We start from the raw sequence: 15,952 nt of genomic DNA, 5'->3' as shown, positions 1-15,952 counted from the left end.
CCTTCCCCCCCCCAGCCCCCCTCCACCAGCCTTCCTCTCTCCTCTCTCCACCAGCCTTCCTCTCTCCACCAGCCTTCCTCTCTCCTCTCTCTCCCAGCCCCCTGCCTCTCCTCTCTCCACCAGCCTTCCTCTCCCCCTCCACCAGCCCCCCCCTCCACCAGCCCCCCCCCCCCCTCCACCAGCCTTCCCCCCCCCCACCAGCCTTCCTCTGTCCCCCAGCCAGGGCCCGGTAACACAGCCAGGGTTGTTAATCATAATCAGCCCCTCTGTGAGGTAGGCCTTCATGTCTAAATACTTTGCATGGGGAGTTATGAAAGACACATGATTTCCTTCCCAGGTCCATTCGTTGTCTTAGTGCTGGGAGAGGGCTACAGCGGAGGAGGTAGGCTACAGGAGAATTACAGGGGGAGGTTAGGGAGATTAGCCTAAAAGCTAGCATGTGGGCTCAAATAATGTGGGTTTTAAAGATGGTTCTTATGGTAATAGTAACGGTGGGCTAGCCAAGCGTGTTATCCAGACAACGGGCAATTATTTTGACATGGACATGGTTGGGTTTGTCTGTGCCTAGCTCACAAACGGCAGATTGAGAGTTTATCCAATCATGAGAATACAAATGCAACGTTGATATTGTAAACCAGGTTTAACTACATTTTCAACCAGTTACTAAGGGTGTATTATTAAAATATTTGGTAGGCCTACTCATCTATTTTATGCCACTGTTTCCACTAGTATTCCCCTGGTATTGATAGGAGATAGTGTGGTAACAATAGTTACTTCCTGGTACTTTCAGTTTAAAAAGAAACGTTTTTCCACTGTAGCTACAATTTACGTTACCTCACCTAGCCCTACTGACACTGTGGGCCTTTGTCGCTGTCAGACAGTTCACACACACACACACACACACACACACACACACACACACACACACACACACACACACACACACACACACACACACACACACACACACACACACACACACACACACACACACACACACACACACACACACACACACACACACACGCCCCCCACACCACAGCTTATATAGAGGTGCAGTAACTCGGTGTCACATGACTGACTGTTTCATTGACTCTAGATCCTGACTAGATAGGAAACACGTCAACATTCATGAAAAGAGGAAGCCTAAATTATAAAACAATAACGCCCCCACAAGTTCCCACTAACACAAGGACTTTCACAGTCTCTGCAGCAGGTTGAGAATAACACAAAGCTAGTGTGTGTTCCTCACGCATGTCCAGATGTTTCTCCAGAGAACCACAATTGGATGTAAGTTATTTTATGATACTTCTGGGATTTAATGTCATCTCTTTGTCTACACATGCAAGTCTTTTCTAACTCCAGAAATAACCAAAAACAAAATCTAACAAATCAATGTGCTCCCGTGTTGAGGCCCAGTCCCCTCAGTCTACACATGACACACCATGGTACAGAATAATGTGCCAGGGCGAGAGTAGAACCAAGACATTAAGAACACACACACACTTTGAGGCGAGTTGCTGACCATAGTAATGGAATGATTCACTTCATTTCTATGCTGCTGACAGACCAGCGGAACATATAAACCTCCGAAAAGTCTAGTCGCTCCCTCTTCACTTCACATTCAACATCTCACAGGGAATTAAGTTTGAGACTAAACAACTTCTTTGCTTGCTTTGAGGACAATACAGTGCCACTGACACGGCCTTCACTGCAGCCGACGTGAGCAAAACATTTAAACGTTTTAACCCTCGCAAGGCTGCAGGCCCAGACGGCATCCCCAGCCACATCCTCAGAGCATGCGCAGACCAGCTGGCTGGTGTGTTTACGGACATATTCAATCAATCTTTATCCCAGTCTGCTGTCCCCACATGATTCAAGAAGGCCACCTTTGTTCCTGTTCATAAGAAAGCTAAGGTAACTGAGCTAAACGACTACCGCCCCGTAGCACTCACCTCCGTCATCATGAAGTGCTTTGAGAGACTAGTCAAGGACCATATCACCTCCACCCTACCTGACACCCTAGACCCACTCCAATTCGCTTACCGCCCCAATAGGTCCACAGACGACGCAATCGTAACCACACTGCACACTGCCCTAACCCAACTGGATAAGAGGAATACCTGTGTGAGAATGCTGTTCATCGACTACAGCTCAGCATTTAACACCATAGTACCCTCCAAACTCGTCATCAAGCTCGAGACCCTGAGTCTTGACCCCGCTCTGTGCAACTTGGTCCTGGACTTCCTGACGGGCCGCCCCCAGGTGGTGAGGGTAGGTAATAACATCTCCACCCCGCTGATCCTCAACACTGGGGCTCCACAAGGGTGCGTTCTCAGCCCTCTCCTGTACTCCCTGTTCACCCACGACTGCGTGGCCACGCACACCTCCAACTCAATCATCAAGTTTGCGGACGACACAACAGTGGTAGGCTTGATTACCAACAACGACGAGACGGCCTATAGGGAGGAGGTGAGGGCCCTCGGAGTGTGGTGTCAAGAAAATAACCTCACACTCAACGTTAACAAAACAAAGGAGATGATCGTGGACTTCAGGAAACAGCAGAGGGAGCACCCCCCTATCCACATCGACAGGACAGTAGTGGAGAGGGTAGAAAGTTTTAAGTTCCTCGGCGTACACATCACGGACAAACTGAAATGGTCCACACACACTGTCTGTGGTCCACACAGCACCTCTTCAACCTCAGGAGACAGAAAAATGTTGGCTTGTCACCAAAAACCCTCACAAACTTCTACAGATGCACAATTTTGAGCATCCTTTCAAGCTGTATCACCGCCTGGTATGGAAACTGCACCGCCTTCAACCGCACTCTCCAGAGAGTGGTGCCAATGTAACAGGAAGGCCATAAAGATCATCAAGGGCAATAACCACCAGAGCCACTGCCTGTTCACCCAGCTACCATCCAGAAGGTGAAGTCAGTACAAGTGCATCAGAGCTGGGACAGAGAGGTAGAAGATGGTTTTCAATCTCAAGGCCATCAGACTGTTAAACAGCCATCACTAGCACAGAGAGGCGGCTGCCTACCTACAGACTTGATATCATTGACCATTTTAATAAATAATAATAATAATAATAATAATAATATATCCCATTTAGCAGACGCTTTTGTCCAAAGCGACTTACAAGTCGGCTGGGGCCACTACTTTTTTACATATGGGTGGCCCCAGCGGGAATCGAACCCACGACGCTTGGCGTTGCAAGCGCCATGCTCTACCGACTGAGCCACACAGGACAGTAAATGGGTCACTAGTCACTTTAATAATGCCACTTTAATAATGTTTACATATCTCACATTACTCATCTCATATGTATATCCAGAGCGTCTGCTAAATGACTTAAATGTAAATGTAAATGTATACTGTATTATTCACTGTCTATTCTTTACTATCTATTAACTGCTCTGTCACTGCTCATCCATATATTTTATACTTATATATTCTCATCACATTCCTTTACTAGATTGTGTGTATTAGGTTTTGTTGTGGAATTTGTTAGATGTTAGGTATTGTTGTGGAATTGTTAGATATTACCTGTTAGATACTGCTGCACTGTCGGATCTAGAAGCATATCGCTACACTCGCAATAACATCTTCTGAACATGTGTATGTGACCAATAACATTTGATTTGAAGAAGAGAGGAGAGAGAGGAGTAGGGGGAGATAAGAGAGAGGGAGGAGAGAGAGAGGAGAGAAGAGAGAGAGATGAGGAGGAGGGGGAGAGAAGAGAGGAGCGGGAGAGAGAGAAAGAGAGAGAGAGAGGGATAAGAGGAGTAGGGGATAGAAGAGAGAGAGAGGAGAGAGGAGAGAGAGAGAGGAGAGACTTTCACTTTATTTACCATTAGAGAAAAGAAGTAGTGCCACCCACCCAGTGGTCTGACAAACAGAGAGACAGACAGACAGACAGACAGACAGACAGACAGACAGACTGAAGGGCTGGAGGGGTAAGATAGTTTTGGCACCAGCTCCATCAAACATTACACCAACAGGCAGATTCCCCAGACATCTCTCCACTGTGGTGATGTATTGGGTATCAGACACTGTTTTCCTTCAGAGAAACATGCTGGGGAAGAACAGTGTGAGTTTGGAGAGACAGAGAGAGACAGGGGGTGAACAGTGTGAGTTTGGAGAGACAGAGAGAGACGGGGTGAACAGTGTGAGTTTGGAGAGACAGAGAGAGACAGGGGGTGAACAGTGTGAGCTTGGAGAGACAGGGAGAGATACTGGGGAGAACAGTGTGAGCTTGGAGAGACAGGGGGAGACAGGGAGAGACAGGGGGTTAACAGTGTGAGCTTGGAGAGACAGGGAGAGACAGGGAGAGACAGGGGATGAACAGTGTGAGCTTGGAGAGACAGGGAGAGACAGGGAGAGACAGGGGGTTAACAGTGTGAGCTTGGAGAGACAGGGAGAGACAGGGAGAGACAGGGGATGAACAGTGTGAGCTTGGAGAGACAGGGAGAGACAGGGAGAGACAGGGGATGAACAGTGTGAGCTTGGAGAGACAGAGAGAGACAGGGGATGAACAGTGTGAGCTTGGAGAGACAGGGAGAGACAGGGGATGAACAGTGTGAGCTTGGAGAGACAGAGAGAGACAGGGGGTGAACAGTGTGAGCTTGGAGAGACAGGGAGAGACAGGGGGAGAACAGTGTGAGCTTGGAGAGACAGGGAGAGACAGGGGGTGAACAGTGTGAGTTTGGAGAGACAGAGAGAGACAGGGGATGAACAGTGTGAGTTTGGAGAGACAGAGAGAGACAGGGGGTGAACAGTGTGAGTTTGGAGAGACAGAGAGAGACAGGGGGTGAACAGTGTGAGTTTGGAGAGACAGAGAGAGACAGGGGGTGAACAGTGTGAGCTTGGAGAGACAGGGAGAGACAGGGGGAGAACAGTGTGAGCTTGGAGAGACAGGGAGAGACAGGGGGTGAACAGTGTGAGTTTGGAGAGACAGAGAGAGACAGGGGATGAACAGTGTGAGCTTGGAGAGACAGGGAGAGACAGGGGGTGAACAGTGTGAGCTTGGAGAGACAGAGAGAGACAGGGGGTGAACAGTGTGAGTTTGGAGAGACAGAGAGAGACAGGGGATGAACAGTGTGAGCTTGGAGAGACAGGGAGAGACAGGGAGAGACAGGGGGTGAACAGTGTGAGTTTGGAGAGACAGAGAGAGACAGGGGGTGAACAGTGTGAGTTTGGAGAGACAGAGAGAGACAGGGGGTGAACAGTGTGAGCTTGGAGAGACAGGGAGAGATACTGGGGAGAACAGTGTGAGCTTGGAGAGACAGGGAGAGACAGGGGGTGAACAGTGTGAGCTTGGAGAGACAGGGAGAGACAGGGAGAGACAGGGGATGAACAGTGTGAGCTTGGAGAGACAGAGAGAGACAGGGGATGAACAGTGTGAGCTTGGAGAGACAGGGAGAGACAGGGGGTGAACAGTGTGAGCTTGGAGAGACAGGGAGAGACAGGGGATGAACAGTGTGAGCTTGGAGAGACAGGGAGAGACAGGGAGAGACAGGGGATGAACAGTGTGAGCTTGGAGAGACAGGGAGAGACAGGGGGTGAACAGTGTGAGCTTGGAGAGACAGGGAGAGATACTGGGGAGAACAGTGTGAGCTTGGAGAGACAGGGAGAGACAGGGGGAGAACAGTGTGAGCTTGGAGAGACAGGGAGAGACAGGGAGAGACAGGGGATGAACAGTGTGAGCTTGGAGAGACAGAGAGAGACAGGGGATGAACAGTGTGAGCTTGGAGAGACAGGGAGAGACAGGGGGTGAACAGTGTGAGCTTGGAGAGACAGGGAGAGACAGGGGATGAACAGTGTGAGCTTGGAGAGACAGGGAGAGACAGGGAGAGACAGGGGATGAACAGTGTGAGCTTGGAGAGACAGGGAGAGACAGGGAGAGACAGGGAGAGACAGGGGATGAACAGTGTGAGCTTGGAGAGACAGGGAGAGACAGGGAGAGACAGGGGATGAACAGTGTGAGCTTGGAGAGACAGAGAGAGACAGGGGATGAACAGTGTGAGCTTGGAGAGACAGGGAGAGACAGGGGGTGAACAGTGTGAGCTTGGAGAGACAGGGAGAGACAGGGGAGGAACAGTGTGAGCTTGGAGAGACAGGGAGAGACAGGGAGAGACAGGGGATGAACAGTGTGAGCTTGGAGAGACAGGGAGAGATACTGGGGAGAACAGTGTGAGCTTGGAGAGACAGGGGGAGACAGGGAGAGACAGGGGATGAACAGTGTGAGCTTGGAGAGACAGGAAGAGACAGGGAGAGACAGGGGATGAACAGTGTGAGCTTGGAGAGACAGGGAGAGACAGGGAGAGACAGGGGATGAACAGTGTGAGCTTGGAGAGACAGGAAGAGACAGGGAGAGACAGGGGATGAACAGTGTGAGCTTGGAGAGACAGGGAGAGACAGGGAGAGACAGGGGATGAACAGTGTGAGCTTGGAGAGACAGGGAGAGACAGGGAGAGACAGGGGATGAACAGTGTGAGCTTGGAGAGACAGGGAGAGACAGGGAGAGACAGGGGATGAACAGTGTGAGCTTGGAGAGACAGGGAGAGACAGGGGGTGAACAGTGTGAGCTTGGAGAGTCAGGGAGAGATACTGGGGAGAACAGTGTGAGCTTGGACCTACGGTCTGACTGACTTCTACCCATATGCCTGTGTATGATGCCTGTGTATGACACAAGCATTTCTAAGTCAAATCAGTTTATTTGTCACATGTGTCACAAGTGTATTTGTCACGTGCCGTATACAACAGGTGTGTAGACCTTACAGTGAAATGCTTATTTACAGGCTCTAACCAACAGTGCAATTTTTAAGTAAAAAAAGTGTATTAGGTGAACAATAGATAAGTAAACAAATAAAAACAACAGTAAAAAGAGTGAAAAATAAAAGTAGAGAGGCTATATACAGTAGAGAGGCTACATACAGTAGAGAGGCTATATACAGTAGAGAGGCTATATACAGTAGAGAGGCTATATACAGTAGAGGGGCTATATACAGTAGAGAGGCTATAAACACCCCAGCCATCCTACAATCTAAACTTGATGCCCTCAATCTCACACAAATTATCAATGAACCTACCAGGTACCCCCCCAAAGCCTTAAACACGGGCACCCTCATAGATATCATCCTAACCAACTTGCCCTCTAAATACACCTCTGCTGTCTTCAACCAAGATCTCAGCGATCACTGCCTCATTGCCTGCATCCGTAATGGGTCAGCGGTCAAACGACCTCCACTCATCACTGTAAAACGCTGCCTGAAACACTTCAGTGAACAGGCCTTTCTATTCGACCTGGCCGGGGTATCCTGGAAGGATATTGATCTCATCCCGTCAGTTGAGGATGCCTGGATATTTTTCAAAAATGCCTTCCTAACCATCTTAAATAAACATGCCCCATTCAAGAAATGTAGAACCAGGAACAGATATAGCCCTTGGTTCTCCCCAGACCTGACTGCCCTTAACCAACACAAAAACATCCTATGGCGTTCTGCATTAGCATCGAACAGCCCCCGTGATATGCAGCTGTTCAGGGAAGCTAGAAACCATTATACACAGGCAGTTAGAAAAGCCAAGGCTAGCTTTTTCAAGCAGAAATTTGCTTCCTGCAACACTAACTCAAAAAAGTTCTGGGACACTGTAAAGTCCATGGAGAATAAGAACACCTCCTCCCAGCTGCCCACTGCACTGAAGATAGGAAGCACTGTCACCACTGATAAATCCACCATAATTGAGAATTTCAAATAAGCATTTTTCTACGGCTGGCCATGCTTTCCACCTGGCTACTCCTACCCCGGTCAACAGCACTGCACCCCCCACAGCAACTCGCCCAAGCCTTCCCCATTTCTCCTTCTCCCAAATCCGTTCAGCTGATGTTCTGAAAGAGCTGCAAAATCTGGACCCCTACAAATCAGCCGGGCTAGACAATCTGGACCCTTTCATTCTAAAATTATGTGCCGAAATTGTTGCCACCCCTATTACTAGCCTGTTCAACCTCTCTTTCGTGTCGTCTGAGATTCCCAAAGATTGGAAAGCAGCTGCGGTCATCCCCCTCTTCAAAGGGGGGGGGACACTCTTGACCCAAACTGCTACAGACCTATATCTATCCTTCCATGCCTTTCTAAGGTCTTCGAAATCCAAGTCAACAAACAGATTACCGACCATTTCGAATCTCACCATACCTTCTCTGCTATGCAATCTGGTTTCAGAGCTGGTCTTGGGTGCACCTCAGCCACGCTCAAGGTCCTAAACGATATCTTAACCGCCATCGATAAGAAACATTACTGTGCAGCCGTATTCATTGATCTGGCCAAGGCCTTCGACTCTGTCAATCACCACATCCTCATCGGCAGACTCGACAGCCTTGGTTTCTCAAATGATTGCCTTGCCTGGTTCACCAACTACTTCTCTGATAGAGTTTAGTGTGTCAAATCGGAGGGTCTGCTGTCCGGACCTCTGGCAGTCTCTATGGGGGTGCCACAGGGTTCAATTCCTGGACTGACTCTCTTCTCTGTATACATCAATGAGGTCGCTCTTGCTGCTGGTGAGTCTCTGATCCACCTCTACGCAGACGACACCATTCTGTATACTTCTGGCCCTTCTTTGGACACTGTGTTAACAACCCTCCAGGCAAGCTTCAATGCCATACAACTCTCCTTCCGTGGCCTCCAATTGCTCTTAAATACAAGTGAAACTAAATGCATGCTCTTCAACCGATCGCTACCTGCACCTACCCGCCTGTCCAACATCACTACTCTGGACGGCTCTGACTTAGAATACGTGGACAACTACAAATACTTAGGTGTCTGGTTAGACTGTAAACTCTCCTTCCAGACCCATATCAAACATCTCCAATCCAAACTTAAATCTAGAATTGGCTTCCTATTTCGCAACAAAGCATCCTTCACTCATGCTGCCAAACATACCCTTGTAAAACTGACCATCCTACCAATCCTCGACTTTGGCGATGTCATTTACAAAATAGCCTCCAATACCCTACTCAACAAATTGGATGCAGTCTATCACAGTGCAATCCGTTTTGTCACCAAAGCCCCATATACTACCCACCATTGCGACCGGTACGCTCTCGTTGGCTGGCCCTCGCTTCATACTCGTCGCCAAACCCACTGGCCCCATGTCATCTACAAGACCCTGCTAGGTAAAGTCCCCCCTTATCTCAGCTCGCTGGTCACCATAGCATCTCCCACCTGTAGCACACGCTCCAGCAGGTATATCTCTCTCGTCACCCCCAAAACCAATTCTTTCTTTGGCCGCCTCTCCTTTCAGTTCTCTGCTGCCAATGACTGGAACGAACTACAAAAATCTCTGAAACTGGAAACACATCTCCCTCACTGGCTTTAAGCACCAACTGTCAGAGCAGCTCACAGATTACTGCACCTGTACATAGCCCACCTATAATTTAGCCCAAACAACTACCTCTTTCCCTACTGTATTTAATTAATTAATTTATTTTGCTCCTTTGCACCCCATTATTTTTATTTCTACTTTGCACATTCTTCCATTGCAAATCTACCATTCCAGTGTTTTACTTGCTATATTGTATTTACTTTGCCACCATGGCCTTTTTTTGCCTTTACCTCCCTTATCTCACCTCATTTGCTCACATCGTATATAGACTTGTTTATACTGTATTATTGACTGTATGTTTGTTTTGCTCCATGTGTAACTCTGTGTCGTTGTATGTGTCGAACTGCTTTGCTTTATCTTGGCCAGGTCGCAATTGTAAATGAGAACTTGTTCTCAACTTGCCTACCTGGTTAAATAAAGGTGTTCTCAACTTGCCTACCTGGTTAAATAAAGGTGAAATAAAAATAAATAAAAATAAAACAGTAGAGAGGCTATATACAGTAGAGCGGCTATATACAGTAGTGAGGCTATATACAGTAGAGAGGCTATATACAGTAGTGAGGCTATAAATGTAGCGAGGCTATATACAGTAGTGAGGCTATAAATGTAGCGAGGCTATACACAGTAGAGAGGCTATATACAGTAGTGAGGCTATATACAGTAGTGAGGATATATACAGTAGAGAGGCTATATACAGTAGAGAGGCTATATACAGTTGTGAGACTATATACAGTAGAGAGGCTATATACAGTAGAGAGGCTATATACAGTTGTGAGACTATATACAGTAGAGAGGCTATATACAGTTGTGAGACTATATACAGTAGAGAGGCTATATACAGTTGTGAGACTATATACAGTAGAGAGGCTATATACAGTAGAGAGGCTATATACAGTAGAGAGGCTATATACAGTAGTGAGGCTATATACAGTAGAGAGGCTATATACAGTAGAGAGGCTATAACAGTAGAGAGGCTATATACAGTAGAGAGCCTATATACAGTAGAGAAGCTATAACAGTAGAGAGGCTATATACAGTAGTGAGGATATATACAGTAGAGAGGCTATATACAGTAGAGAGGCTATATACAGTTGTGAGACTATATACAGTAGAGAGGCTATATACAGTAGAGAGGCTATATACAGTAGAGAGGCTATATACAGTTGTGAGACTATATACAGTAGAGAGGCTATATACAGTTGTGAGACTATATACAGTAGAGAGGCTATATACAGTTGTGAGACTATATACAGTAGAGAGGCTATATACAGTAGAGAGGCTATATACAGTAGTGAGGATATATACAGTAGAGAGGCTATATACAGTAGAGAGGCTATATACAGTAGTGAGACTATATACAGTAGAGAGGCTATATACAGTAGAGAGGCTATATACAGTAGAGAGGCTATATACAGTAGCGAGGCTATATACAGTAGAGAGGCTATATACAGTAGAGAAGCTATAACAGTAGAGAGGCTATATAAAGTAGCGGGGCTATATACAGTAGTGAGCCTATATACAGTAGAGAGGCTATATACAGTAGTGAGGCTATATACAGTAGAGAGGCTATATACAGTAGAGAGGCTATAACAGTAGAGAGGCTATATACAGTAGTGAGCCTATATACAGTAGAGAGGCTATAACAGTAGCGAGGCCACATACAGACACCGGTTAGTCAGGCTGATTGAGGTAGTATGTACATGTAGATATGGTTCAAGTGACTATGCATATATGATGAACAGAGAGCAGCAGCAGCGTAAAAGAGGGGTTGGGGGAGGCACACAATGCAAAAAGTCCAGGTAGCCATTTGACTACCTGATTACCAGGAGTCTTACGGCTTGGTGCTCCACCCGCAAACAACATCTGCTAAACACGTGTATGTGACCAATAAAATGTGATTTATGTACGACGCCTGTGTACGACGCCTGTGTACGACGCCCGTGTACGACGCCTGTGTACAACGCCTGTGTTAGACGCCTGTGTACAACGCCTGTGTTAGACGCCTGTGTACAACGCCTGTGTACAACGCCTGTGTTAGACGCCTGTGTACAACGCCTGTGTACAACGCCTGTGTACAACGCCTGTGTACGACGCCTGTGTACAACGCCTGTGTACGACGCCTGTGTACGACGCCTGTGTACAACGCCTGTGTACGACGCCTGTGTACAACGCCTGTGTACAACGCCTGTGTACAACGCCTGTGTACGACGCCTGTGTACGACGCCTGTGTACGTACTGACCTTTACTGAGAGCACAACGTGGAAAAAGACACCGTCAACAATGACTGAATCACGGCCTTATTTTTAGCCTCTGCAGTGGTCCAGTGACTCCCCAGACGGACACTCACCTGGTGCAGAGCAGTGAGACCGTCCTCGTTACACAGGTCTGGACTGACGTTGTTCTTCAACAGGTAACGTACTGCAACAAGAGGGAGAAATAGAGAGGAAGACATTATCTAACCATGCTACGCTTTCAAACTCATTACATTAATGAAACTATACATATTGCATTAACTAACTATACCCATTACATTAACTAACTATACCCATTACATTATCTAACCATACCCATTACATTATCTAACCATGCTACGCTTTCAAACTCATTACATTAATGAAACCATACATATTGCATTAACTAACTATACCCATTACATTAAATAACTATACCCATTACATTAACCAACCATACCCATTACATTAACTAACCATACCCATTACATTATCTAACCATGCTACGCTTTCAAACTCATTACATTAATGAAACTATACATATTACATTAACTAACTATGCCCATTACATTAAATAACTATATCCATTACATTAACTAACCATACCCATTACATTAACTAACCATACCCATTACATTAACTAACCATACCCATTACATTATCTAACCATGCTACGCTTTCAAACTCATTACATTAATGAAACTATACATATTACATTAACTAACTATGCCCATTACATTAACTAACCATACCCATTACATTAACTAACAATACCCATTACATTAACTAACCATACCCATTACATTAACTAACCATACCCATTACATTAACTAACAATACCCATTACATTAACTAACTATACCCATTACATTAACTAACCATACCCATTACATTAACTAACTATACCCATTACATTATCTAACCATGCTACGCTTTCAAACTCATTACATTAATGAAACCATACATATTGCATTAACTAACTATACCCATTACATTAACTAACTATACCCATTACATTAACTAACCATACCCATTACATTAACTAACCATACCCATTACATTAACTAACTATACCCATTACATTAACTAACCATGCTACACTTTCAGACCCAACAAGCCCTTCACACATGTGTATTGGTTCAGTGTGTAGACCTATACTATAGATGGCTACATTATGATATTGGTTTAGTGTGTAGACCTATACTATAGATGGCTACATTATGATATTGGTTCAGTGTGTAGACCTATACTGTAGATGGCTACATTATGATATTGGTTCAGTGTGTAGACCTATACTATAGATGGCTACATTATGATATTGGTTCAGTGTGTAGACCTATACTGTAGATGGGTACATTATGATATTGGTTCAGTGTGTAGACCTATACTATAGATGGCTACATTATGATATTGGTTCAGTGTGTAGACCTATATGGTAGATGGGTACATTATGATATTGGTTCAGTGTGTAGACCTATACTGTAGATGCAGTCAGTCAACAGAGTGTTCCTGTTCTCCTGGATTATCCTTTACATTTACCTCATTAAATCAACCCAGCATCCATTCATTAAGGTTTATCATATCACAAAATTATATTTGAGCCGAGGTGAACGTTATTCAAACGTGCGTGCGTGGAGCTTTGGCGGTTTCAAGGTCAAATACCCAGTAGGGAATTATGTGTGTGTGTGATAATTATCATCCTCTCTCTCTCTCTCTCTCTCAACCCTCCATCTTTCAACCCATCTCAACGCCCAGAGCTATGCCCTGGGTTGTGTCTGTTATTAAAACAGAGCATAGTGTTGTGAGAAATAACCCAGAGAGACCAGCATGCCTTTCTGTCAGCTAGGTTGTTATTTAGTGGTTATACAGTATGTACTGTACACTGAGTTACATCTGAGTTACATCTGACCCCAGGGCTTATATATAGTAAGGTCCTTACTGAAACCATTCCCTAATACCTTCCTCTGTCCTTACTGTAAACATTCCCTAATACCTTCCTCTGTCCCTACTGCCTCAGAAGGTGAATTCACCAATTTGTAAGTCGCTCTGGATAAGAGCGTCTGCTAAATGACTTAAATGTAAATGTAATGTAATGTAAACATACTATTTTATCATCATCTGTCCTTACCGTAACCATGCTTTGCTACCTTCCTCTGTCCTTACTGTAAACATTCCCTACTACCCTCATCTGTCCTTACTGTAAACATGCACTGCTACCTGTCCTTACTGTAAAAGAAACTAGAAAGAAACCAGCAGGGTGAATCCTAATTCCCTTATTGACATCAGTGCGTGACTCAGTTGAAGTTCGGATTCGCCCTGGACTGATTAGACAGAAATCATTAACATATTAATTAACCATCTGCCCAACTCAATGTGATCAGAAATGCAAATTAGCCTAAACTGTCAGCTATAGCTTGGTCAGCGAGTTTAAATGAGACATGTAACAGAAATGTCAGCCAAAACCCATCAGTGGTCACCCTGTCTTGTTATTATTAGAATTATTTTAGTTTACTTTTGACCCCTTTTCCATGGTATCCAATTGGTAGTTACAATCTTGTCTCATTTCTGCAACTCCCGTACGGGCTCGGGAGAGGCGAAGGTCAAGAGTCATGCATCCTCAGAAACACGACCCTGCCAAACCGCAGTGACACACTGCTCCCTTAGCCCGGAAGCCAGCCGCACCAATGTGTCGGAAGGAAACACCGTACAACTGGAGACCGAAGTCAACATGCACACACCCGGGCCCGCCACAAGGAGTCGCTAGAGCACAATGGGACAAGGACATCCCAGCCGGCCAAACACTCCTCTAACCCGGACAACGCTGGGACAATTGTGCCCCGCCACATGGGTCACCCGGTCACGGCAGCCTGAGATCGAACCCGGGTCTGTAGTGATGCCTCTAGCACTGCGATGCAGTTAGAACGCTGCGCCACTCGGGAGGCCATGTCATGTCTTTTTGATGTGTTGAAACGTTACATCTAAATCAGTATCCAGCCAGTCACAAACATGCATATCTGAGCCCAGGGCCAATCACTGTGACAGTAATGTGCACATCTTTGCTTCTCTCTGCATCTATCCCCCCAGATATCCTCTTGGCCACGCCAAGATGCATTATATGTTCCCTTCAACATTTCCACTGCTGCAGCGAGGCAATAACCCAAGCAGTGACACCTGCCTAATGGCATCTGCCTGTCTGTGTCAAGCTGCTGTCAATATCACATGTCTCCAACCAGCCTTGCTGCTCATTTTTGGATTCAGAAAATATGACACAAAATAATGAATTTATATTATTCATTGGGCACTAGAGGCTCAGGCAAAGTTATATATGGGGGATGGGGGGGGGTATATTCTTTCAGACAGGTGAAGGCTAATGTATTACCAGAGGCCTGTTCTTAGCTTAGACATGAAAGGTGAGAACTTAAGGTTATATCTGCAAAAATATGATTCAGAGATAATTGGCTTTTAAGTTCCGAGGTTTGAATGGTGTCAGCAATTCTTTAAATCTTGTATTCTTTTGAACGTAACAATATGAATTTGTGTATTTCGAGTACTATATAGGTACAGAACAAGGCTATAGCAATAACTACATTTTGACAAAAATACAGATAGAACCATATAGTCCCAAGCTCTAGAAGGGGAAGCAGAGATGTGTTGTGAGGTGTGGCTGTGTATTCATTTAAAGGGGAAGCAAAGTTGTGTTGTGAGGTGTTGCTATGTATTCATTTAAAGGGGAAGCAGAGATGTGTTGTGAAGTGTTGCTATGTATTCATTTAAAGGGGAAGCAGAGTTGTGTTGTGAGGTGTGGCTGTGTATTCATTTAAAGGGGAAGCAGAGTTGTGTTGTGAGGTGTGGCTGTGTATTCATTTAAAGGGGAAGCAGAGTTGTGTTGTGAGGTGTGGCTGTGTATTCATTTAAAGGGGAAGCAGAGTTGTGTTGTGAGGTGTGGCTGTGTATTCATTTAAAGGGGAAGCAAAGTTGTGTTGTGAAGTGTTGCTATGTATTCATTTAAAGGGGAAGCAGAGATGTGTTGTGAGGTGTTGCTATGTATTCATTTAAAGGGGAAGCAGAGATGTGTTGTGAGGTGTTGCTATGTATTCATTTAAAGGGGAAGCAGAGTTGTGTTGTGAGGTGTTGCTATGTATTAATTTAAAGGGGAAGTGAAGGCATGCAGACAGGATGACAGGCATGCAGACAGGGAGGCAGGCATGCAGACAGGGAGGCAGGCATGCAGACAGGGAGGCAGGCATGCAGACAGGGAGGCAGGCATGCAGACAGACAGGCAGGCATGCAGACAGACAGGCATGCAGACAGGCAGCCAGACAGACAGGCATGTAGACA

General features: G+C 45.8%; 1 protein-coding gene across 2 annotated transcripts in view; it reads right to left on the bottom strand.

The window, feature by feature from the left end:
* LOC135540381 (protein phosphatase 1 regulatory inhibitor subunit 16B-like) overlaps positions 1–15,952 on the bottom strand; it is a 145,183-nt gene that overhangs the window by 39,884 nt on the left and 89,347 nt on the right. For both annotated transcript variants that reach the window (XM_064966992.1, XM_064966991.1), the window contains exon 3: positions 11,731–11,801. In XM_064966992.1, coding sequence (XP_064823064.1) covers positions 11,731–11,801 — 71 coding nt within the window. The remainder of the gene's footprint in view (positions 1–11,730; positions 11,802–15,952) is intronic.

The sequence above is a fragment of the Oncorhynchus masou genome, chromosome 5, assembly GCF_036934945.1.
Source record: "Oncorhynchus masou masou isolate Uvic2021 chromosome 5, UVic_Omas_1.1, whole genome shotgun sequence".
In the NCBI taxonomy this organism is placed as follows: Eukaryota; Metazoa; Chordata; class Actinopteri; order Salmoniformes; family Salmonidae; genus Oncorhynchus; species Oncorhynchus masou.
This window is presented reverse-complemented; position numbering and strand designations above follow the sequence as displayed.